Source organism: Triticum aestivum, chromosome 7A (genome assembly GCF_018294505.1).
Source record: "Triticum aestivum cultivar Chinese Spring chromosome 7A, IWGSC CS RefSeq v2.1, whole genome shotgun sequence".
Classification (NCBI taxonomy): Eukaryota; Viridiplantae; Streptophyta; class Magnoliopsida; order Poales; family Poaceae; genus Triticum; species Triticum aestivum.
Genome location: NC_057812.1, coordinates 711062953 through 711088994, shown reverse-complemented (window position 1 = coordinate 711088994; position 26042 = coordinate 711062953). Strand labels below are relative to the sequence as shown.

Sequence of the window (26042 nt, the reverse complement as noted above, 5' to 3'; positions counted from 1 at the left end):
TGATACTACAAACTATGTAATCAGGCTGAAAAGTATGGGTTGATGGGATGTAATACTACTTTTTTACTTCAAACATACCCGCCGGTCACTCTATTGTGAGGCTTCCTCGCTAGCTGTCCCACATGTCACACAAGATGGATAAAAAAATTAACTTGATTGAAGAAGAGAGAAGGTAGTATGATGTGTATGTGTCACACAATATGTGATATTGCCATAATAGAGCGATACATGCACACATCCCCAAACGAAATATGCGCCATCCCACTATCTGGTAGAAACCGGGCCTGCTAGAAAAATCATACTTGTCTTTTTTTAACAAGTCCATCTCCCGTTATTTTACATCACACTGTCAAGTAGATTCAACAACCACAAACTGAACCAACCAAATACATTGACGATGGCTTGTTTTTCGCATACTTCCTCCATCCTTTAAAGAGTGTACTGCCAACTTTATTGAAAATTCATTTTTTTAATGTTTAATCATATTTATACAATAACACACCAACATTTATAACATTAAATTAATAGCACTAGATTCATGATAAAATATATTTTCATTATATATAACTATTTATTTTCACAAACATTGTTATATTTCTGTACAAACTTGATCAAACTTTGAGATAATTTGACTCTTTAATAAAATTGAAAATACACTCTTTTAAGTACCGAGGGAGTACACACATGCACGTGAATCAACTAGCTAGACACCGGGGACGGGCACGCGCAGGACGGGGCGGAGCAGGAGGCCGGCCTTCCGCCGCGAGGTGATGCCGAACGCCTCGGTCATGTCGAACTCGGCCGGGTCAGCCACGCCGGGCGCCTCCCAGTCGAAGTGCAGCAGCAGGCTGGCCAGCGCCAGCTCCACGTTGGCCAGCCCGAACGCCATCCCGGGGCACATCCTCCTCCCGGCGCCGAACGGCAGGAGCTCGAAGTCCGCGCCCCTGAAGTCCACCCCCGCCGCCGACCCGCCGCCCTCGGCCTCGAACCGCTCCGGCCGGAACTCCTCGGGCGCGTCGGGCCAGTACCGCTCGTCGCGGCCCAGCGCCCAGACGTTGACCAGCACCTGCGTGCCCCGCGGCACGTCGTAGCCCACCACCCGGCACGCCGGCTCCTCCCGGCACTCCCGCGGGAGCAGCAGCGGCACCGGGGCGTGCAGCCGGAACGTCTCCCGGATCACCAGGTGCAGGTATGGCACCAGCTCGCCGAGCTTTTGTTCCACCACCTTGCCGCCGGCCTCGAAGGCTCGCCGCACCTCCGCCGTCGCCCGCTTCATCACCTTCGGGTTCTTCACCAGCTCCGCCATTATCCACTCCAGCGTCGTCGCCGATGTCTCGCTGCCGGCGCCGAAGATGTCCTGCGTATATTATATATGCGCGCGAGAAAGAAACGGTTAGTGTAGTGCGCGCTGATGACATGGCAGAGCGAGATACTATGTACGCGTTGGAGGTTGCTTACGAAGATGACGGCTTTGATGGAGTCCATGTCGAGAGGGAGCTGGAGGCTGCCGTCGTTCTGCACCCTCAGGAGCACGTCGATGAGGTCCTCGTCGTCGCCGTCGACGGTGCCCATCCTCTGCTGGTGCTCAGCGATGATGCCGTCCAGGATCCCGAACACGATGTCGCGGCACTCCTCGGCGCGGCGGACGGCGCCGCTGGCCCAGACGGCGAGCCGCGACGACGGCCACAAGTCGGCCGGGTTAAACCCGCCGGCTAGGCCGATGGAGCGGTCCAGCTCCCGGACGAACACGTCGCGGTCCTTGCACCGGTCGCCCATGACGGCGCGCACCGTGGTGTCCGCCACGAGCACCGACAGCCGCGCGCGCATGTCGATCGTCTCCCCCTCCCCGGCGGCCGACGCGACGGCCCGGAGCATGGCGCCGACCTCCTCCTCTCGGATGGCACGGAAGGAGAGCACTCGCCGCGCCGTGAGGAGCTCCGTAACGGCGATCTTGCGCATCTGGCGCCAGTGTTCCCCGTAGGGCGCGAAGATGATGTCCCGGCCGCCGTTGGTGAGCACGCGCACGGTGGAGCTCAGTGGGCGCGTGGCGAAGGCGGCGTCGTGGGTCTTCATCACCTCGCGCGCGGCCTCCCGGGACGACACCACCAGCGTGGGCACCTCGCCGAGCCGGAGCAGCATGACGGGCCAGCCGTGCCGCCGCGCCAGGTCGCGCATGGCCTGGTGCGGGAGCGCCCCGGCGATGTGGTGCATGCTGCCGATCACCGGCAGCGTCCACGGCCCTGGCGGCAGCCGCAGCTTGCCCTCGCCGTCCGCCGGGCTGCGCCTCCACCGCCTGGTGATCAGCACGACGAGCAGCGACGCGAGGGCCAGGACGAGGTACACGGCGTCCTCCATTTTCGTGATGCCATTGACCAATCAGTGTGCGGCTTCATATATAGACGGGCGGTACACTCCATGGTTTGCTGTGAGCATCAAAGAACATGCGACCTAGGTATGAAATCAAAGATGCGAGTGGAGGAATGGACAAAAGCCCGGCCATGCATTTGTTTCGACACACTCATATATACAGGTGTACACCTATCCTTATGAATACACACGCACATCCTACCTCTACGAGCATATTCAAAAAACTGAGCTGGAATATCATGTTGAGATTGATGAAGTTGCCGTGGAAGCCTTGTAGTCGATGGAAACTTCTCCTCCCACTGAACGCGCATTGTCAAAAAATCCTGAAATAAATGCATGATAATGCGAGCACCATGACTTGAAAACTGATGGACTAGAATACCACTGTTCCCCTAATCATCTAACTAGAGATTGGTTCGCTGAATTTCTCCTATTCAAAAATACTCAAATCTCAGAGCATCTCCAACATATATAATTATCGCTGCCATCGTTCAAATAAAAAGTAAGAACGCAAAAAAGGCCCCCAACATATAGTTTGTACCATTGCTTCGTCGGTAGTCCAAAGGGAACTGTTGCGGATAAGGGGCGCGCCCTAGCTGCTCTCTTGTGCTATCATCCGAAGACTAGGAGTATACCTGGCCAAACATCGGGCCGGGCCGGGCTTCGGGCCGGGCCTAGCCAATCCCGAGCCAAAAAACCTGGGCCCGAGCCCGGCCCGGCCCAGCCATCGGGCCTAGTTTTTGGGCCCAAGCTCGGCCCGAACATGCAAAAGCCCGCCGGGCCTCGGGCCTCGGGCCGGGCCCCTTTAGAAAACTGTAAAAATGTCGGGCCCAGGCTCGGCCCGGCCAGGCAACCAGGCTCAAAATCTAGGCCCGAGCCCGGCCCGGGAGTAGCTTCGGGCCGGGCCGGGTCGGGCTTTTTCGGGCCGGCCGGGCCGGGCTGCCCATGGCCAGGTCTAACTAGGAGTAGGAGGCCCTTGCGCCATCACCTGCGAGATTCCAGTTATGCGCTACCTCGTCGATCGGAGGAGGTCGATTTTCTCCAAGGAGGAATGGAAGAGAAGAGGGCGAAAATGCTAGACATACGTAAACTTCTTATGTAGCCTACGAATGTCCCTTACACCTTAACCGGCTATGCGCCTCCACTAAAGCTCAATTAAACACCGACAAATCATCACATAACTCCCCTTGTAATCCTTTGTAGGTGTAGCAAAACTCAAGGAGCGGGTTGATCCGGCCGCAACCGCATGCCTCAGGGGTCTGAGTTGTGCTTATTTTGGGTTTCGTGGGGTGGCCAAATATTACCAGGCCAAATTTTTTTTTTGAAACGAGGCAAAAGACTTGCCATTTCATTAATTAAGGGAGAAGGTTTTAGACAGAAGCCGCAAGCGGTAGACAAAGAAAAATTACTCTCGCGGCATTACAATACTCAAGTGCTTGGCACCCGCCAAAGCCCAAAGCGATGCCTCATGCTTGATCTTGTTGTTGATGACCACCGATGGAACCGCCACGTTGCGGAAGACTCTAGCGTTTCTCTCGGACCAAACCTCCCAAGAGATGAGCATCATCAATGAGGCAAGGGCTTTGGGAGAGCCGAGTCGAATCTGAAGGTTGTTGTCCCACCATTCTTTGACCGAAGCGCTCACCGTCCATGTAGTAGTAGAGATGTGGTGCATTTCAAGCCAAGGAAGAATGTCATTCCAAATGCACAATATGAAGCGGCATTGGAAGAGTAGGTGAGCAGTGGACTCCTGTGCTTGCTTACAAAGGGGACACAAGCCGCAGTTGGGCTAGCCACGGCGGATCTATCGGTCTGATATCCATATTCTGTTTTGAAGAACGAGCCAAGCAAAGAATTTGCACCTCGGGGGAGCTCAGACCCTTCACACAGACTTGACAAGATCAGAGGATATGAGACCTTCAAATTGTGCCTTGTATGCCGATGAAGCAAAGTAAATCCCATCCTTAGTGAACTTCCAAATAATGGAGTCCTCCACATCTCCTTCAAGGGCCACCGTTGATAATTTTTCCCAAAGGTCAGCAAACTGCTCGATATGCGCGACGGACGGACCATTGGTGCCATCAATATTAGTGATCCACATGTTGTTGGTCATGGCTTGTTGGGCCGTTGAGTTCTTCTTGCGAGAAAGGTTAAAAATGTCTGGCGCGATGTCACGGGGGCGCAAGCCCTTGAGCCACCTCGAGTTCCAGAATTGCGTCGTTCGTCCGTTGTCAACAAGGACCGTAGTGGCAGCCGCAAAGAAGTGTCGATCATCCTCCGTGCACGGCATCCCCATGCCAATCCATGGCTTGCTCTTGTCAGACCATTCAAACCATAGCCATCGGAGCCGCAGAGCCTTGGCGAACTTATCCAGGTTAAGCACTCCGAGCCCACCCTTGTCCTTGGGCCTACAGACGAGCTCCCAGTTAACCTTGCATTTTCCCCCAGACACCTTGTCTAAGCCTGCCCAAAGATATGCACGGCGAATACTATCGATTTTCTTGAGGACCTCCACCGGGATGTCGAGAGGCGTGAGATGGTAGATAGCAATGGCAGTTAGGACGACCTTAACAAGAACCACACGGCCCGCAGAGGCCACATGTCTTCCCTGCCAGGGAGGGAGCTTGCCCGCAATTTTATCTTCCAGGTACTGGAAGTGGATTCGCTTGAGGCGCTTGACGGATAACGGAAGTCCAAGGTAGCGCATCGGGAACGAGGTGCGCAACGCCGGAAAATCATGAAGAACATCGTCCAGGTTGATGTTGTCGCATCGGATGGGAGCAACCAGACTTTTGGCACAATTAGTGACGAGGCCAGACACCTCTCCAAAAGAGGCCAGGGTAGCAGCAAGGAATTGGATGTCTTCCTTAATGGGCTTCACAAAGATGGCGACATCGTCGGCATAGAGCGAGGCCCGAACGGGTGAAGATCTACCACACAGAGGGTGTAGTTGTCCTTGGGTCGTGGCCTTGCAGAGGAGGTGGTGGAGCGGATCGATAGCCAGGACGAAGAGAAGAGGGGAAAGCGGGTTCCCCTGGCGAAGGCCACATCCATGCTTCAGTGGATCACCCAAAACTCCATTGATCAACACCCTTGAGGTGGGGGTAGAGAGCAAAGCTGAAACCCAGTCACGAAATCTGTCCGGAAAGCGGAGGTGTTTCAGCAGATCCATAAGGAAGTCCCAACGTACAGAATCAAACGCCTTTTTAATGTCTAGTTTGAATAAGAGCGTCGGGGAGCGGTTGCGATGGAACTTTCTTGCCAAGTTCCTGACGAACAAAAATTTGTCATGGATGCTTCTCTTTTTGATGAATGCACTCTGGGCGTTGGAGACAAGATCATGCATGTGGGGGGCCAGACGGTTGGCCATCATCTTGGCAATGATCTTCGTGATGGCGTGGATGAGGCTAATGGGGCGAAAATCTGAGATGCATTCCGCACCATCCTTCTTGGGGATGAGAGCAATGTTCGCCGAGTTGAGCCAGTTTAAGTTCGTGGAGCGCAGATTGGAAAAGTGATTGACAGCAAGCAAAACATCATCTTTTATGATCTCCCAACACGCTTTGAAGAAGGCCCCAGAGAAGCCATCCGGTCCCGGTGCTTTGTCACTGGGGAGATCAAAAATCACCTTTTTCACCTCTTCCTCCGTGAAGGCAGCTCCAAGCTCGGTGAGATCGCAAGCCGGCACCGGGATGTTGTCCCAGTTGATGTCAATGCTGTGCGGCTGACCGCGTCTCATGACCTCGGTGAAGTGGTTTTGAATAATGGATTTCTTGTGGTCGTGAGAAGTAACCCATCCGTTGTTGTGCCTGAGGCGGCGAATAAAGTTCTTCCTTCGTCTATGGTTTACATGCATGTGGAAGAAACGAGTGTTGGCATCACCGTCTTTCAAGCTCGTAATTCTTGAGCTTTGTCTTTTCCGCGCCCGCTCGAGAACAGCAAGGCCTACCACTTTCTGCTTAAGTCTCTTTCGAAGATCTCGCTCGCTGGCACTAAGGGGGCGAAGATCCTGAGCCACATCCAGGCAGAGAATAACTTCGAGGGCCATATGAATTTGCACCTTCGAGTGTGCGAACATCGTCCTGCTCCACTTCCTTAATTTTTTGCCTGCTTCTTTGAGCTTGTGAGAGAGGTTGAGGTATGAGTTAGAATGACCAAAATTGTTGCTCCAAGCTCCCTGGACTACATCTTTAAAACTGGGCATTTTGATCCAAAAGTTTTCGAAGCGGAAGGGCTTTGACCTCTGCGGACCTTTGTCATTTGCAAGGAGGAGAGGGCAGTGGTCCGATAAGGATGACGAGAGGGCATGAAGGATGTGTGTGTGCCAAAGTCTAGGTCCCAATCCTCATTGCAGAAGAAAGAGTCGAGTTTGCTGAGAGTTGGGTTGCTCTGCTCATTACTCCAGGTGTATTTTCTGTTTTGCAAGTGGATCTCTTTGAGCTCGCAAAGATTAAGTGCATTTCTGAAGCGAACAATACGACTCCGGTTGACATTTGTATTATTCTTGTCTTGCGCATGGTGGATTTGATTAAAATCGCCGCCGACCAACCATTTTGCATAGGGGGGCTTCTCATTAATCAACTCTTGGAAGAAGGCTTCCTTAAGATTGCTTCTCGTCAGACCATAAACGGTGGTGAGCTTGAAGGTTGTGGCCGAGGAGACAATCGTGACATTGCAGGAGAGGTAGAAGGTGCCAATGCTCACACCCTTCACATCTACGACACTCTCGTCCCATAGCAGTAGGATACCACCGCGGGTGCCAATGGCTGGGCGCTGGGCAAAGTTCTTTAGTTTGTGGCCACCAAGGAATGAAGCGACGACCGGGTCGACGAGCTCCAGTTTGGTCTCTTGTAGACAGACTATGTGGCATGGAGTAGCAGTGATCGTTTCTCTGATGGTTGCTCGACGGTTTGGGCAATTTAAACCTCGTACATTCCAGTTGAGGATACTAAGATTTTGTTCTAACATGGATAACCCGAGTTACAACGGAGATGGAGCTGTGTAGAGCACACATGCATCCATCGACTGGCACAAGCATCTTAGGAAAACTAAGAGAAAACATACGAGCCTCGCCAAGGCAGCAGGGAGCAGACATCAACATGGACGTCTGCAAACAATAGGCGTACACACACACGTACATAGGAGTTGTATCTATCATGGAAAGAGGATGACGTCATTAGCATGAGCTTGTGGCTACTCCATCACGCCGCCTCGCTGGCTACATCCACGCTTGTTCCCTGGAGCTTAGTCCCTGCCTGTCCACCGTGCTCGAGCAGTGCAGCTTCAACAGCGTTCGCCAGGTCGCAGTCGAGGTTGAACAGAGCCCGGAGAGCTGACATCGTGATGTCAGGCAGCTGGCCTTGGAACATGGCCACAAACTTGTCTATTGCCTCCTCATTGACTTGCTGCCCTTCATCAATGATCCCCATGCGCTGGCACAACATCTTCTCGGACAGCTTGGCAATTGGCAGCTTCCTGTGCTTATCCTCGAGATGCAGACTAGAGCGGGTGAGATTGAAGCCCACCACTCCAGCCAGTGTCTTTCTTCTCTTCGTTGGCGGTCGTGGTCTTGGCGATGGTGATTTAGGCGCGGCGAGCAGTGGTGGCTGACAGGCGGCGAACAGAGGGGTGCAAATCTGCGGTTCTGGCGCCGGGACGTGGACCGGGGTGTTCGACTCTGTCTTAGTGAACGGGGTGGCCGGCTCAGGCTCCGAGCATACAGAGGGAGCACGGGTTGGTGTGGCAGTGGCCTCATCATCTTGTGCCGCAGGGGAGGAGGCTGGGACGATCTCGATCACATCCAACCTGGTGGAGTGTGGCGATGTCGACGCTGACAGGGGCGAGACCGGGCACACCGGGCGAGGGCTGGACCCGAAGCAGGGGGCAATCCAACATCGCCAAGTGGCCTCGCCTGAAGAGGAGCTAAGCTGCACCACATCACAAGAGGTCGTCCGCGGCGAGGGGGGGGGGAGCGAGCGTCCACGGGAGTCCTCGCAGACCGGGCTTGCAACACCTCCAGGGCGCCCATGCCGTTCCAGGCAGTCATCAGGGCGGCGCCGGCCGCGCCTACTAGAGGCCGGGATGACCGCTCCGTCCGGGAGGCGCTGCACCAGCTTGGAGTTGCGGCGGCCCAAGTCATCACGGCGCTCCGGAGCGCGCGAGCGGCTCCTGAAGAAATGGTCCCTCCAGGAAGAGGGGCGATCATCGCGGCCACGACGCCCGCGGTCGCGGTCGTCATCATGCCGGTCCCTGTCTTGGTCGTCCTCCTGGCGGCGCACAGCCACCTCAGACCTATCTCGTGCCCTTGACTCACCATCGATGACCCCCAGGGTGATGGAGAGCGGGTGCGAGGAGCGAGGGCGCCGAGGGATGTTGCCGTTGATGTCCGGAGTGAAATCTTCGACCAGATCGAGGTGCACGAGAACGCGCCGCTTGAAACCGCGCCGACCAACCACAACACTTGGCCCGCTGCTGTAGCCGGCCGGCTGATTGCCGGTGGTCGTCAGACGCAGCACCTTTGGGATGGCGGAGGGGTTGGCAGACATTCCCAAAGGTTGAGGGAGGAGGAGTCCTCTCTCTGCACGGTGGCGACGTCGAAGTAGTGCAGAAACGTGTCCGGGCCGAGCACCTGTGTCGCCACCTCGTTGCACCACACATCGAGCGACAGGTTTTCGATGCGGAGATGGACGTGGTAATACACCTCCACCAGGTCGGCGTTGGCCTCCGGCCTCCACTTGGCGACGTGGATGTCCAGGCCGCCATGGCTGAAGCGACCAGGCGAGGCGGTGACGATGCCGCAGTGATGCGGGTGGGTGAAGAGGGCGAAGAATCCTCTGGGTAATGCGGCACCACCTTGATGTACTAGTGATCGATGGCGAACTTGCTGGCGATGGCGTTCCTGATCTCAGCAGCATTGATGCGAGGGCGGTTTCCCCCAAGCCAGACCAGCGTGCCCAGGTTGGAGAGGGAGGCGGCGCTGGCCTCCATTGCCGGCGTGGAGGTGATGACCACATGGGCCTCCTCCGGGCGCAGCGAGGGATCACCAACGCGCGGCATCACAGACGCAAGGGGGCTCTGGGGTTGGGGGCGACAAAAGCTGGAACTGCGCCGAACTTGGGGATGCAGGGAGTGCGGCTGGCGTTGGTGAAGCACTCCTTGAAGACTGGGGCGGGGAGGCGGGCGGCACACTGCAGTCGCGAGCGCGGTGGCCACAACGCCTACACGCCCGGCACTTGAACAGGTTCCGGCAGTCGGCTTTGCAGTGACCAACGTCGAGGCAGCGGTGGCAGGTGCGGAAGCGGTGGGGAACAAAGGATCTGCACGGTGGAGGGGAATAAGAAGCAGAGGTCCTCCCCTGTCTTGAATGCTGGTACCTGGGCAGTGATCGCCACCAGTATGGCGCCTTGACGAGCTGCCAACCCTCCTCGGAGCTTGCGCCGGGAGACACGGCCGACTCGGGGCTCGAGCGACGGGATGTCCACACCGCGCACCGGCGGGTCTTGAAGGCGCCTGCAGGAGCTGTCTTGAGGCAAGGCCGATGCGCGCCTTGAATAGGAGGGGGCGAGGTGGAATCCAGCACCACCGCATTGAAAGCAAAGCTTACCGAGCGCTGCCGCCCCCCATCCACATCCCGCACAGAGCCCACCGCCCGAGCGGCAGCAACGGAGGAGGAACACGAGCCCGCAGTCGCGCGTGGCAGCGTCGCCAGATCTACAGAGGGCGCGGCCGCCAGAAGCAGCGGAGAGGGGGTTGTGGGCATCCCCCATGGGGCGAGAGGCCATGGGAAGCCCGGCGGGTGAAGCGGGGATGGCGGGGAGCTGACCTGAAAGAGGGCCTGGGGCGGGGAAGCGGCGGCGGAGGTGGCTGCGGGCGTCGGAGCGGCGCGTCGCAGGAGCATGGGCGTGGGGCGCGTCATATCCCTACCAGGCCAAATTTGTTGCCGGTGTGGATGCGACAATTGACAGGTCGAATTCATGCCTGAAAATATGGCTGGCACGATGGTAGTGATGATGTCACCACTAACAAGAACAAAAACAATGCGGGCACCAATGGGTAACCGGCTGCCCATTAGCAGTAGTTATTGAACTAAAACCATGGCGTTATGTAACGGAGGGAGAATCTTGGATGGTCTTTTTTGTCCATCGGTGGTGATCAATCAGTAAAGGGTGTTTCACGTATTGTCTCTTTTAAAAAAGGAAAATGTTTCATTGTTTTTTCGTGTATTGTAATCAAACAAACTTTGGTGCGAATAAATCATGTATCTATATCCTTATGTAGTGTGTGAATAACTTTGAAAAATGGTCGTTGGATGAAACCAATCTGACGGTACAGAGATGACAAATCCGAGCATTATTGGCCATTGGATATCATCTACATTCCACTAGATTCTTCCACATGTACAATCTAGAACATTCCATGGTTGAACTTAAGCATAATGCACAAACTTTCTTCTATATCATAATTGCATGAACTTTTTTTTTTCTAAATGAATCGTCATTATTTGTTTTTACTTTATGCTTGACAATGCGCAATTCCATGAATCTTAAAATGATTTTTTTTATAAAACTAGTTGGTTTTGAATGAGATAAACTATAAAAATTAAACGAATATCTATATCATGCGTATATGACTCAAAATTTACATGTCATAGTGTGGTATTTATTTATAATTTGGTTGCGAAATTTGATGCGTGCAGTGCATATGTATCTTACTAGTAAAATTAAAATGAGCATTACATCTCAATCTCAATTTTTCTTATTTCTTTATTTTTAGAGTTCCTAAGATGCGCGTGTGTGCCAGCATGTGCGTCTCATGTGCATTTGCCTAGCACCCTCCCACTAACGACATGGCTCACGTACTCCAAGAGCAAGGCACCAAGAAGATGCCCCGTACTACTCCTCTTGTGTGTGGAACGCCTACCTACCTGCGGCGTCTACCGAGATACATCAAGATACTCTGCATAACATACAACAATATGGCCTGTTATGTTTGGTTCGCTTAAAAAATAGGTGGGCTTGCATGAAAGTTACTATTGAGCAATCAGTCACCTTTGCAGCTATTGAGCAATCTACCGGTCTCAGCTTAGAGCATCTTCACTAGGCCCCCAACAGCTCCCGAGGATCTTTTTTTTTTGCGTTGGTTGTAAAAAGAGTGAATTCCGGTTTTTACCCCCTATTTTGACATTTTTGACACTAATTACCCCATTTAGCAAGATTTCATCCATTTTACCCCATTTAGCAAAAATGTTGCCACAGTTTACCCCGTTTAATTTTTTTGAGCATTCTGACTGGTGGGTCACAATTGTCGGGTCCAGCTGGCATGCCACGTCAGTGGTTTTTCCTGGCTATTTTTCTCACTGCTGAACTGGGCAGCGCCGCTTCTTCTGACCGGCTCAGCCGATGGAGGTCGCTCGCGGCACGTCCAACGTCCAAGTCGGTCGCGCGCCACGCTCGCCTCCCATGGCTTCTCGTTTATGTTGCTCTCCCCCAATTAACATTCAAACTGATTTTCTTATAAGCATCAAGTTCCTCTAGCATGTTCACCATGCCTGCATCATCTGTTAACTCAATCATGAAGTTCCCGTTGGCCCCCTTCTTCTGATAATTAGCGCTGTCCCAAGGGTTGGAACCCAATTCCTTCACCTTCTCCTTTATATCAAAATAAATAATGAAATACCTCTCAATCATCTCTGGCTCTGGATTCTTTTATCTACGGACATGTAAAATATGCCTAACACTCTACATCTCCGTTGCCATCCGCTTTGTGCAAGAAAAAGAAAAATGAATTAGTGGCTGCAATCATAATATACTCTAATACGGTGAACGAACACGTATTAGCATGCATTATAAGATACAAAGATCCAAACTTCCTTTACAGCTAGCAAGTAACAACACATACTCTTCAGTCAACATATTTGCTACCTAGATATTTAGATATGTAGGTGCATCAGAGTTAGTAAAGTAGTATATTTACACCACTTTAATCTAATCTACAGAACCATCCATACTTAAGGCCATATATGATAGCTGAAGAAAAACATACATGATTTTAGATTATATTGGTAACAATTTCTCCTATAATTTATTCAATGGTAATATGACATGCTGATCAAGTACAATCGTCCCATCAGAATACTTCAAACCGGAAATGAGTTTAGTAGGGAGAAAAATAGACAGAAAAAACCCGTTAACGTGGCATGCCAGTTAGACCTGACAAATTGTGACCCGTAGGTCAGAACGCACGTAAAATTTAAAAGAGGATAAATTGTGGCAACACTTGTGCTAAATGGGGTAAAACGGATGAAATCCCGCTAAATGAGGTAATTAGTGTCAAAAAAGTTAAAATAGAGGATAAAAACCGGAATTCACTCCTGTAAAAGAATTGCCCCAGCCATGCATCCGAGACCTCCTTTTCCGCCGGATTCGACGAAAGTTACGGCTGGCGCTCTCAACCCGAACCCAGAGAGCTGGGGCGAGCTGGGGACACCAGCGCTATGTTTTGGCATGCAACTGGCCCACAGTCAGCCCCTTTTCCCCTCTCCCTCCCCCCTTTTCCACCTACCCCACGCCTCCCTGCTCTCCTCCATATCCCCGTGTGCTGCTCCGCATGGGTCGAAGCAAAGGGTGGCGCTGGTCAGTGTCGCATCCAGCGTCGTCGCAGCGGTGTCCGACATCCAAGGCGCTCCGGCTCCCGCGTCGATGATGCGGCGGCCACGGAGCACTGCCTGCGCCTGGCCCGCCTCGCGGTCCATTACCAGGACGCCGCGCGAGCTCTACCTCGGCCACCGCGCCGACGCCGCGCGCGAGGCCGCCGCGCTCCGCCTCGAGAACTCCGAGCTCCGCATCGTCAACAACGACCGCGCCGGCCGCTTCGCCATGCTCGGCGGCAACCAGGCCTTGGCCGTTGCGCTGGCCGAGCAGCTTCGCAGCCTCCACCTCGGGCAAATGCAGGTGCCGGTGCAGGCCGTGGTGTCTCCACCGGCGCTGGACGAGCTCCTCGTCGGCCCTGCCGCGGAGCCACCGCTGGGCTGCGCGAACACGCCGGAGATGGCCTCCTGGAAGCTGCAGCAGGGGGAGCTGGGCCGCGCGGAGAGCAGGAGAAGCACGCAGGCGCAGCTCCAGCGGTGGCTCTTCCTCTTGGTCGATGTCGACGACGTCGCCTCCGACACTTCCTACAGCGGTGGCCCTTCGCCAACGGCGGACGGGGCTCTCCGGCGCTCGCGCGGACCTGCACAAGCTCGTGGAGTTCATGTTGTGGGCATCGGACGACCGCGTGATGCGCCACCTGAAGCTCCTCTGTGTGCGACCATGGAGGAGGCCGCCGCGTAGATCAGGGCCGCCGTGCTCCCGCCGGCGGATCCTCGCACTCCCGCCGCCGCTCTCCTCGCCGGCGGCCGTCCAGCTCGACCATCGTTGAAGCACCACCACACCCACAGCCTGTTTGATTGAATGACAGGCAAGAGAAGACCAAAAGAAAAGAAAAAAAGGCTATCGCCTAGGGGGCGGCTGGGAGAGTTTGCCCCCCCCCCCCCCAGAGCAAAAACTGTTGCCGGGGCAACCCTGGGACGGCGAAAAAATGCCTCTCAGGGGGCGCAACTAGTGGAGATGCTCTTAGCATATTCCTCAAAGCATCTCAAAATGTGGCATCAGAGGAACGATCGAATCGGCTATTTCTTCTCATGCAAGCAAGAAAAATTTCTTGACACCTTGAATGGCTCTCTCACACCACCTGCAGCACATAGCCACTACCAAACACTGTGAATGTGGCTTTTTTTTGCGAATGTGAATCTATCAGCCCCAACCTAGTTTTCTACAAACCCTTACTTTTTTCTACTGTTTCATTATGACATTGACTCCACCAGGCCGAGGAGGGACAAGCTGAGGGGGCACGCGGAATCTCATGCAAATGACAACCCGAAGCAAAGGCACCCGAAGATACACCTATTGGACCAACGTGGTTCGTCTTGAGCACCATCAACCAACGTGTATGCTAAGAGGGTGTTTGGTTCGAAGGCGAAGTTGGATTGGTTGGTGATATCCCCAACCACCTGGCTAGGGATAACCACATTCGATTGTTTGGTTGAATAGGATTGGTTGTGTTGGATAGCCATTTTTTTGTTATTTTTAGTCAAATATTCGTTAAATTGGGTTATCCCCAGCCATCACATCCTTCCTTCTAAACACATGGCATCGTCTATCCCACCGGGGATAGCCTGTGAACCAAATGCCACCTTGGTGCACGTGGAGGGGCTGAGAGAGAGAGAGAGAGAGAGAGAGAGAGAGAGATAATATTAATATATATCTATTTGAAGCTGCTATATGTATATGAATGATGCACAAGTACTGCCGCATCGGAGAAGTAGCCGCCGATCTACCTTATGAATGAATTTATAAATGTTTAGATTTCCATGATTATTTTTTATGCAGAGTTGTGGAATATCAACCATTTATTACACATAATTCAATAATTTAGGAGAAGCATCGGCTGGTTGTCATGGGATATTTTCTTTGAAAGCATCAACATTTTATTTCTCAGTCACATGCATCGGCAGGTTGTCATAGGATATTATATTATTCAGACTGAATCATACAATGGGCTTTTTTTTAGAACAATCATACAATGGGCTTGGGACGTGACAAGAAGCCAGCTCACTAAATCAAAATCAAAGGAGGCAGCTACATCCCACATAGCAATACTGGGTAAAGATAGCAAAATCACTATCAGGAGTACTTCTTCCAAATATCACTCTCATCTCCTCAGGTTGTGATAAGTGGCACGCTGCATGTGCGCCACTTGTCGCAACCTGGGAGTTTTCCTTTTTTTTCGTAGATTCATTTATTTAAAATGTTTTATCTTTTAAATCATGCGTCCAAATCTCAAGCCGTTTTCATCGTTGAATTCCTCGCGTCGAGATCTTTAAAACTAGATCCCACGTTGATAGATTTTGACAAACTTTTTTCATGAAAAAACGGACAGAAAAACCAAACCGGAAGCACGTTTCCCCCCTTTTCGGAATCCGTTTCAGTGAGGCATGGCCCTGACTATCGCAGAAGCAAATCCGTGCCTCTTGTGGAAGCAAAATCATGCCTCTCACGGATTCAAGCTGTCGATAACAACATCAAATAAGAAAGGCCACCGAGTGTCAAAGTGGTCATTCTATTTCTCTTCCTTGTGCCCAAGGATATATAGTCCAATCTAATAATCATTGGATGTGGGTTATTCTTAGCTAGGTAAACCAATTACCAAAGGAAAATGGAAATATCCTCATCTTGGGCACCCCCATAATCTGCGACCAAGCTCCATATAAAATTATCAACTCTATTTCGAAGGTGAAATTTGATGTGAAATTTGAGCGTTGCTAATGCGCGGGCGCCCGTGCGAATGCTCAATTTTCGACAGGGCGTTAGTGTGGGCCTTGATTTGGGAAGTGTTCAGCAGGATTAGGGAAAGGCTTAAGGGGTAATTAGTGTGGGCCCCGTGCCCCCCTGAAAATCAGGGGGGAGATTATATATATATGAAGATTAATGGATGGGCTTTGCACGTCCTGGCATGTCTTTGCGATCTTGTGGTGGACCCAGCGCGATACGAGGAGGCCGTCGGAAGAGGCTGCGCTTCGATAGATTCGATCGCTCCAACGAGCGAACGCGAAGGAGCGTTTCCGGTGAAATTCACAAGTCGAAAAGGCTAACAAGTCTATTGTAATGGTATGTATCCCAAGTAGGATTTCACGTGTTGGTAGACTATGCCATGTGATACGTCTCCAATGTATCTATAATTTTGATTGTTTCATGCTATATTATATTCTGTTTTAGAAGTTTAATGGGCTTTATTATACATTTTTATATTATTTTTGGGACTAACCTATTAACCGAAGGCCCATCCTAAATTGTTGTTTTTTGCCTATTTCAGTGTTTCGCAGAAAAGGAATATCAAACAGAGTCCAAACGGAAAGAAACCTTCGGGAGCGTGATTTTGGAACAAACGTGATCCAGGGAACTTGGAGTTGACGTCAAGCAACCAACGAGGCGGCCACGAGGCAGGGGCGCGCCTACCCCCCAGGCGCGCCCTCCACCCTCGTGGCTCCACCGACCTACTTCTTCCTCCTATATATACCTACGTACCCCCAAACCATCAGAAGCGATCACGAAAACCTAATTCCACCGCCGCAACCTTCTGTACCTGTGAGATCCCATCTTGGGGCCTTTTCCGGCGTCCTGCCGGTGGGGGCATTGATCACGGAGGGCTTCTACATCAACACCATAGCCTCTCCGATGATGTGTGCATAGTTTACCTCAGACCTTCGGGTCCATAGTTATTAGCTAGATGTCTTCTTCTCTCTCTTTGGATCTCAATACAAAGTTCTCCTCGATTTCCTTGGAGATCTATTCGATGTAATCTTCTTTTGCGGTGTGTTTGTCGAGATCCGATGAATTGTGGGTTTATGATCTAGATTATCTATGAACAATATTTGAATCTTCTCTGAATTCTTTTATGTGTGATTGGTTATCTTTGCAAGTCTCTTTGAATTATTAGTTTGGTTTGGCCTACTAGATTGATCTTTCTTGCAATGAGAGAAGTGCTTAGCTTTGGGTTCAATCTTGCGGTGCTCGATCCCAGTGATAGTAGGGGCAACGACACGTATTGTATTGTTGCCATCGAGGATAAAAAAAGGGGTTTATATCATATTGCATGAGTTTATCCCTCTACATCATGTCATATTGCTTAAAACGTTACTCCGTTCTTACGAACTTAATACTCTAGATGCATGCTAGATAGCGGTCGATGTATGGAGTAATAGTAGTAGATGCAGGCAGGAGTCGGTCTACTTGTCACGGACGTGATGCCTATATAAATGATCATACCTAGATATTCTCATAACTATGCTCAATTCTATCAATTGCTCGACAGTAATTCATTTACCCATCGTAATACTTACGCTATCTTGAGAGAACACTAGTAGAAAACAGGGCTATGGTCCAGGCCGGCTCAGCCCATTAGTCCCGGTTCAGTCTAGAACCGGGACCAATGTGGGCATTGGTCCCGGTTCGTGAGCCCGGGGGGCCGGCCGTGCCACGTGGGCCATTGGTCCCGGTTCGTCTGGACCTTTTGGTCCCGGTTGGTGGGACGAACCGGGACCAATGGGCCTCGCTCCTGGCCCACCACCATTGGTCCCGGTTGGTGGCTTGAACCGGGACCAAAGGCTTCCCTTTAGTCCCGGTTCATGTCGTCAACTGGGACCAATGAGGTGCCTATATATACCCCCTCGCGCAAGAGCAGAGCACAGTGCTCTGTTTTTTTTGGCCGAGGGGAAGAGGGCTTTGTGGTGCTCTAGCTCACCTCCTATGCACATGAGGTGTTCGATGGAATGCCCGAGCCACACTACTTAAGCTTTCTCCTCTCGAAGCTCGACCTCCAAGCTCCATTTTCCTCGAGATTTGTCTAGATTTAGCGGTCCGTCACGCCCCGTCCCCGTCTTTACCGCCGTCGATCACCCGCGCCGATCTCATCACCGACACCACCGTGGTGAGCCTCTTGTTCTTATCTTCTTTCTGAAAGGAAAAATATTCTTACTTGTATGTTTAGATAGATACTTGTATCATTTTCTTACATTTATTATTGCATCTTATATAGTGCGATGGTTTTGGTATCCGCCCCCGTCGGCCCTCGTCCTGTCTATGATTCGGATTTGGTATGTATATTATCTTTATAACTATTGGTTCATTTATTGTTTATGAAAATTATGCCGACCAACGTGACATAGATTTTATTTATCTAGGATGTATGTGAATCGGAAATGCCAACCAACCCTATTGTCGAGAGGTTAAATTTAGTTGAAGAAGAAAACAATTTGTTGAAGGAAAAAATAAAAAAAATTGAGGAGGAGAAGATGATATTGGAGTTGCATGTTGCGGATGTCGTCGATGATCACAAGATCAAGATGGATGCAATGCGCTTGAAGATTAGAAAGATTAGAAAATATGCCATTCATACCGAGGCTTGGTATCATTATGCCGTTGGATCAATTGTTACCTTGGTTGCGATTATGATCGCATTTGTTTTCGCATTGAAATGTTTTACATAGTTTCAATGTATGGTTTAATTAATTAGATGCTCTGGAGAGCTATATGTTGTTAGATGAGAACTATGTATGCACTTTGGTTTTAATGTGATGATGAACTTCTATTAATTTGGACACTTAATTATATCTAATGCACGCAGATGAACCGGCAATGGATGTACTGTGACAGACACACCCGCGAGTACATTAAGGGCGTGCATGAGTTTCTCGATGCGGCTGAGGCAAACAAGCAGAATGGTTTTATGTGTTGTCCATGCACTGAATGTGGGAATACGAGGTCTTACTCTAACCGGAAAATCCTTCACTCCCACCTGCTTTACAAGGGTTTCATGCCACACTATAATGTTTGGACGAGGCACGGAGAAATAGGGGTTATGATGGAAGACGGCGAAGAAGAAGAGTACGATGACAACTATGTGCCCCCTGAATACGGTGATGCTGCAACGGGGGGAGCTGGTGAAGATCAAGAGGAACCAAACGATGTGCCCAATGATGCTGCCACGGGTGAAGCTGCTGAAGATCAAGAGGAACCAGACGATGTGCCCGATGATGATGATCTCCGCCGGGTCATTGTCGATGCAAGGACGCAATGCATTAGTCAAAAGGAGAAGCTGAAGTTCGATCGCATGTTAGAGGATCACAAAAAAGGGTTATACCCCAATTGCGAAGATGGCAACACAAAGCTCGGTACCGTACTGGAATTGCTGCAGTGGAAGGCAGAGAATGCTGTGGCTGACAAAGGATTTGAGAAGCTACTGAAAATATTGAAGAAGAAGCTTCCAAAGGATAACGAATTGCCCGACAGTACATACGCAGCAAAGAAGGTCGTATGCCCTCTAGGATTGGAGGTGGAGAAGATACATGCATGCCCTAATGACTGCATCCTCTACCGCGGTGCATACAAGGATCTGAACGCATGCCCGGTATGCGGTGCATTGCGGTATAAGATCAGACGAGATGACCCTGGTGATGTTGACGGCGAGCCCCTCAGGAAGAGGGTTCCTGCGAAGGTGATGTGGTATGCTCCTATAATACCACGGTTGAAACGTCTGTTCAGAAACGAAGAGCATGCCAAGTTGATGCGATGGCACAGTGAGAACCGAAAGAAAGATGGGAAGTTGAGAGCACCCGCTGACGGGTCGCAGTGGAGAAAAATCGAGAGAAAGTACTGGGATGAGTTTGCAAAGGACCCAAGGAATGTATGGTTTGCTTTAAGCGCGGATGGCATTAATCCTTTCGGGGAGCAGAGCAGCAATCACAGCACCTGGCCCGTGACTCTATGTATGTATAACCTTCCTCCTTGGATGTGCATGAAGCGGAAGTTCATTATGATGCCAGTTCTCATCCAAGGCCCTAAGCAACCCGGCAACGAAATTGATGTGTACCTAAGGCCATTAGTTGAAGAACTTTTACAGCTGTGGAATGGAAACGGTGTACGTACGTGGGATGAGCACAGACAGGAGGAATTTAACCTTAAGGCGTTGCTGTTCGTGACCATCAACGATTGGCCCGCTCTCAGTAACCTTTCAGGACAGACAAACAAAGGATACCACGCATGCACGCACTGTTTAGATGACACTGAAAGTATATACCTGGACAAATGCAGGAAGAATGTGTACCTGGGCCATCGTCGATTTCTTCCGACCAACCATCAATGTCGAAAGAAAGGCAAGCATTTCAAAGGCGAGGCAGATCACCGGAAGAAGCCCGCCATGCGCACCGGTGATCACGTGCTTGCTATGGTCAATGATTTACACTACGTAATCTTTGGAAAGGGTCCCGGTGGACTAGCTGTTCCGAATGACGCTGAGGGACACGCACCCATGTGGAAGAAGAAATCTATATTTTGGGACCTACCCTACTGGAAAGACCTAGAGGTCCGCTCCTCAATCGACGTGATGCACGTGACGAAGAACCTTTGCGTGAACCTGCTAGGCTTCTTGGGCGTGTATGGGAAGACAAAAGATACACCTGAGGCACGAGAGGACCTGCAACGTTTGCACGAAAAAGACGGCATGCCTCCGAAGCAGTATAAAGGTCCTGCCAGCTACGCTCTTACGAAAGAAGAGAAAGAAATCTTCTTTGAATGCCTGCTCAGTATGAAGGTCACGACTGGCTTCTCGTCGAATATAAAGGGAATAATAAATATGCCAGAGAAAAAGTTTCAGAACCTAAAGTCTCATGACTGCCACGTGATTATGACGCAACTGCTTCCGGTTGCATTGAGGGGGCTTCTACCGGAAAACGTCGATTAGCCATTGTGAAGCTATGTGCATTCCTCAATGCAATCTCTCAGAAGGTGATCGATCCAGAAATCGTACCAAGGCTAAGGAGTGATGTGGCGCAATGTCTTGTCAGTTTCGAGCTGGTGTTCCCACCATCCTTCTTCAATATCATGACGCACGTCCTAGTTCATCTAGTCGACGAGATTGTCATCCTGGGGCCCGTATTTCTACACAATATGTTCCCCTTTGAGAGGTTCATGGGAGTCCTAAAGAAATATGTCCGTAACCGCGCTAGGCCAGAAGGAAGCATCTCCATGGGCCATCAAACAGAGGATGTTATCGGGTTTTGTGTTGACTTCATTCCTGGCCTTAACAAGATAGGTCTCCCTAAATCGCGGTATGAGGGGAGACTGACTGGAAAAGGCACTCTTGGAAGAGACTCAATAATATGCAGGGACGGATATTCTTGGTCTCAAGCACACTACACAGTTCTACAGAACTCTACCTTGGTGACCCCGTATGTCGATGAACACAAGAACAGTCTGCGCTCCAAACACCCGGAGCAGTGCGACGACTGGATTACATGTGAACACATCAGGACTTTCAGCAGTTGGTTGGAAACACGTCTCAGAGGTGACAACACTGTTTGTGATGAGTTGTACTTGTTGTCCAGGGGACCATCTTTGACTGTATTGACTTACAAAGGATACGAGATAAATGGGAATACATTTTACACGATCGCCCAAGATCAAAAGAGCACCAACCAAAACAGCGGTGTCCGCTTTGATGCAGCAACCGAGAGCGGAAAGGACACATATTATGGTTACATAGTGGACATATGGGAACTTGACTACGGACCTGATTTTAAGGTCCCTTTGTTTAAGTGCAAATGGGTCAATCTGTTAGGCGGCGGGGTACAGGTAGACCCACAGTACGGAATGACAACAGTGGATCTGAAAAATCTTGGGTACACTGACGAACCGTTCGTCCTAGCCAATGATGTGGCACAGGTTATCTATGTGAAGGACATGTCTACCAAACCGAGAAAAAGAAAAGATAAGGAAGCGAATACATCATACGATGAGCCAAAGCGCCACATAGTTCTTTCAGGAAAAAGGGACATCCTGGGAGTGGACGGCAAGACAGACATGTCTGAAGATTATGAAAAGTTTCATGAAATTCCTCCCTTCAATGTCAAGGCTGACCCAAGCATCCTGATAAACAATGAAGATTATCCATGGTTACGGCGCAATAAGCAAATGACACAAGCGAAGAAAAAGTGAAGACTTTCTCCCGCAACTATTATGATGATACCATGCCAAATTTGTAACAGACGAACATGCTACCATTGTCCGTTTTGTACATGCACATGCTATGTGGGTGAAATTATGATACCATCCCAACTTTCAACTTTTTCAGAGTTCATTTGAAATGCTTTCATGTCTTATGGTTCGAAACTTTGATACTTCGAAAGTGATTGTCCATTTTGTACACGAAGTGCATCAAGTTTTTGTCGTAACCCTCTCTACTTTGTGGAACATGCTATGTGGGTGAAATGATGATACCATGCCAACTTTCAACCTTTTCAGAGTTCATTTTGAAATGCTTTCCAATTTCAGAGTCATTTAGCTCAAAGAATGAATTAATAGCAAACAGAATGAACTACAAAACTTTTATGAAAATAAAAACAATCAATTAAAATATTATGTTATGATCAACTAAAATAAAACTATAATATTCTTCAATAGCAAAAAGAATATAATTTTTGTGACCTAAAATCAAACTATAAGTATTTAATTGTAAGTATAAATAAAAAATAAATAGCAAAGAAGAAAAAAAAATAGCAAAGAAGAATATAATTTTTGTGACCTACAACTATTATTCATAAACTAGTGATTCACACAAATTTTTAAAAATTCAAATTTAAACTATTCAAAATTTAAAACTAATGGCACTAACAGAAAGTTTATAATTTTTGTGACCTAAAAGCAAAAAGAAATCACTAAAAAACTGTAAGTATTTAGTTGTAAGTAGAAATAAAAAATAAATAGAAAAAAAATTCTATTTTTGTAGTAAAGTTATTCATAAACTAGTGATTCACACAAATTTTTAAAAATTCAAATTTAAACTATTCAAAATTTAAAACTAATGGCACTAATAGAAAGTTTATAATTTTTGTGACCTAAAAGCAAAAAGAAATCACTAAAAACTGTAAGTATTTAGTTGTAAGTAGAAATAAAAAAAATAAAAAACCAAAAAAAATGTAGAAATAAAAAAGAAAAACCAAAAAATGCCTCCTACTGGGCCTCCACGGCCTGAATACGACTAGAAACCCTACATGGGCCAGGATTCAGGCCCGCAGAAGGCCCAATAGGCCCACAGGCAGTAGGAAATTTAGGCCCGAAAGCCTGCATTAGAGAGGAGCTCGAATGGGAAGGCACACCAGCGCTTATAAACCAGTGCCGGCGCCCTTCAGCTAGCGATGTGGGACTAAACTTTTGGGCGCAGGGCAGCACAAGGCCATTGGTCCCGGTTGGTGGCACCAACCGGGACTAAAGGGGGCATTGGTCCCGGTTCGTGGCACCAACCGTGACCATTGCCCCCCTTTAGTCCCGGTTGGTGCCACCAACCGGAACCAATGGCCTTCGCTTCCCGCCCTTTCGACTGCTGAAAATTGGCCTTTGGTCCCGGTTCGTCGCACCAACCGGGACTAAAGGGAGCATTAGTCCCAGGTCGTAGCACGAACCGGGACCATTGCTCTGGCTATATAAGCCAACACTTGTGAAATTTTGGCCAACCGCCTCCCATTCGCCCCGATGCCCCCAGGCCGTTCGTTGTCGTCATCGCCGTCCCGAGCCCGTCGTCGCCCCACGCCGTCGCCCCGCGCCCGCCGCCGTCGCCCCGCCCCGCCGTCGCCCCGAGCCCGCCGTCGCCCCACGCCGTTGCCCCGCGCCCGCCGCCGTCGCCCCGCGCCGTCGCCCCGCGCCCGCCGCCGTCGCCCCGCCCCGTCGCCGCCCCGAGCCCGTCGTCGCCACGCGCCATCGCCTAGAGCCCGTCGTCGCCCCGCGCCCGCCGCCGCCGCCTCGAGCCCGTGGCCGCCCCGAGCCCGTGGCCGCCCCGAGCCCGCCGCCGTCGCCCCGCCCCGTCGCTGCCCCGAGCCCGTCGTCGCCCCGCGCCGGCGCCCTTTAGGTTGATGATATGATGATGTTTTTTTTTCTGTTGATGATATGATGATGTTTTTTTTCTGTTGATGATATGATGATGTTTTTTTTCATATATGCATTTTTTCATATATGTATTAATTTTTTTAAGTTGTTAGTAGATATCGATTTTAGGTTAGTGCATTTTATTACTGATTTTAGGTTAGTTGAGCCTCTCTAGTGCATTTTATGTTTGTTGCATTTTAGGTTAGTGCATTTTATGTTAGTGGAGAGGAAAAAGTAAAATAAGGAAAAGGAAAATAAGTAGAGAAAGAAGGAGAAGAAGGAGAAGACGAGGAGAGGAAGAAAAGGAAGAGGAGAAGAAGAAAGGAATAGAGGAGAAGAAGAAAAAATAGAACTTTTTTTCTATTTTTTCTTCTTCTCCTCTTTTTTTTCTTCTTTTTTTTCTTCGATCTTCTCCCCCTCCCGATAGGAAAGTTTTATATAAAAAGTTACAATTTTAGAAAAGTTTTATATATGCAGAAGTTACAATTTTAGAAAAAGAAGGATAGGAAAGAAGAAAATAAGAAGAGGAAAGAAAGAAGAAGAGGAGAGGAAAAGAAGAGGAGAAATAAATAAGAAGAAGAAAAAAGAAGAAAAAGAAGAGGAGAAGAAGAAAGGAATAGTGGAGAAGAAGAGAAAATAGAATATATTCTATTTTCTCTTCTTCTCCACTATTCCTTTTTCTTCTCCTCTTTTTTTTCTTCTTCTTTTCTTCGATCTTCTCCTCTAGCTATTCCTTTCTTCTTCTCCTCTATTTTCTTCTTCTTCTTCTTCTTCTTCTTCTTCTTCTTCTTCTTCTTCTTCTTCTTCTTCTTCTTCTTCTTCTTTCTTCTTCTTCTTCTTCTTCTTCTTAATTTTTATCGGGAACGAGGGTGTCGAGGATCGTCGAGGGGTCGAGGGTCGGGAACTAGGGTAGAGGGTCGAGGGTCGTTAAGGGGTCAAGGGTCGAGGGTTTCAGGGTCGAGGGTTCGAGGGTTCTATAGGGTCGAGAGAGGTTTCCTAGTGTCAAAGTATTGAAGAAATCCATGCCTTCATCATTAGCCGGAAGTAACCAGGGCATGTTGGTACGAAGTTTTGCAAAGTTGTTCTGGAATGGAGTCCCGGATAGAATAATCTGCCTTTTGGTACGAATTCAGCAAAGGCCTTCCAAATAGCGATATTCGGAAGGCTCTTTCTGAACTTTGTACCAAAAAGCGAATTATCCTATCTGGGACTCCGTTCCAGAACAACTTTGAAGAGCTTCGTACCATCATGAACATGTTACTTTTGCCTAATGTTGAAGACATGGTTTTGTTGAATCCTTTGACACTAGGCAACCTCCCGACCCCTCGGCGATCCTCTCGAACATGAGAGGAAGAAGAGGGTCGTCTAGGGGTCGAGGGTTCTAGGGTCGTCAAGGGTTCGAGGGTTCTTCTCCTCTATTCTTTCTTCTCCTCTTTTTTTTTTCTTCTTCTTCCTCTTTTTTTATCGGGAACGAGGGTCGTCGAGGGACATAGATGTAGTGTCGTCATTGTCGATATATACCCCCTCCCGATAGCTTACTATGATTAGGTAGCTAGTTCTATGTTTGGCACTAATATATCCATCTGTCATGTTTGAATAATAATTGCCATGTTGTAAATATTTGTAGAAACTATGGACACCGCCCTAGACGAAGCAACAAAAGAAGCGTTGTTGAGGGACATAATCGCAGAAGGAAGTGATGCCATCTCGTTGTTTCTCAACGAAACCGATGGTCTGGAAGGAGAGGGTGAACAAGCTGGCTACGGTGACCTAATGCCGGTGCAAGAAGAAGAACATGAGGACGGCTCCGGTGACCCAATGCCGGTGCAAGAAGGAGACCGTGATGACGGCTCCGGTGACCGAACCGAGTCCGGCCAGGTATATATATTAGTTAAGCCTATGCTGACTAGCTGATTGATGCATTCATTGTTTTGGTATGTACACATATTAATTAAGTCTTTGTTCTTTTTTCTAGCCCTCCGGATCGAGCACAACTTCGGTAAAGAGACGAGGCCCGAAGAAAAAGTTGAGCTCGGATGAAAAGTTTGAGATCATAGCAATCGCGCCCGACGGCCAACCTATTGAACCCCTCCGGACAAAGAGCGCATTTGTTGCTCAGTGCGGGGTTCTGGTTAGGGACAAGATCCCGATAAGCATCCAACAATG

The 26042-nt window shown here is 49.7% G+C and overlaps 1 protein-coding gene across 1 annotated transcript; it reads right to left on the bottom strand.

Moving 5' to 3' along the window:
- Window positions 1-516: 516 nt before the first annotated feature.
- Window positions 517-2355, bottom strand: LOC123149583 (dolabradiene monooxygenase). The gene is made up of 2 exons (XM_044569270.1): window positions 1459-2355; window positions 517-1357 (listed from the first exon to the last, which is right to left on the bottom strand). The coding sequence occupies exons 1-2, from the start codon at window positions 2353-2355 to the stop codon at window positions 704-706; spliced, it is 1551 nt and encodes a 516-aa protein (XP_044425205.1). The 3' UTR covers window positions 517-703.
- Window positions 2356-26042: the final 23687 nt, after the last annotated feature.

Excerpts from the sequence above, each read along its gene's own strand:
- LOC123149583 (XM_044569270.1), bottom strand. The coding sequence starts at position 2,355 with ATGGAGGACGCCGTGTACCTCGTCCTGGCCCTCGCGTCGCTGCTCGTC. Across the intron at positions 1,358-1,458 it reads CCATCAAAGCCGTCATCTTC|GACATCTTCGGCGCCGGCAG; the intron begins GTAAGCAACCTC and ends TAATATACGCAG.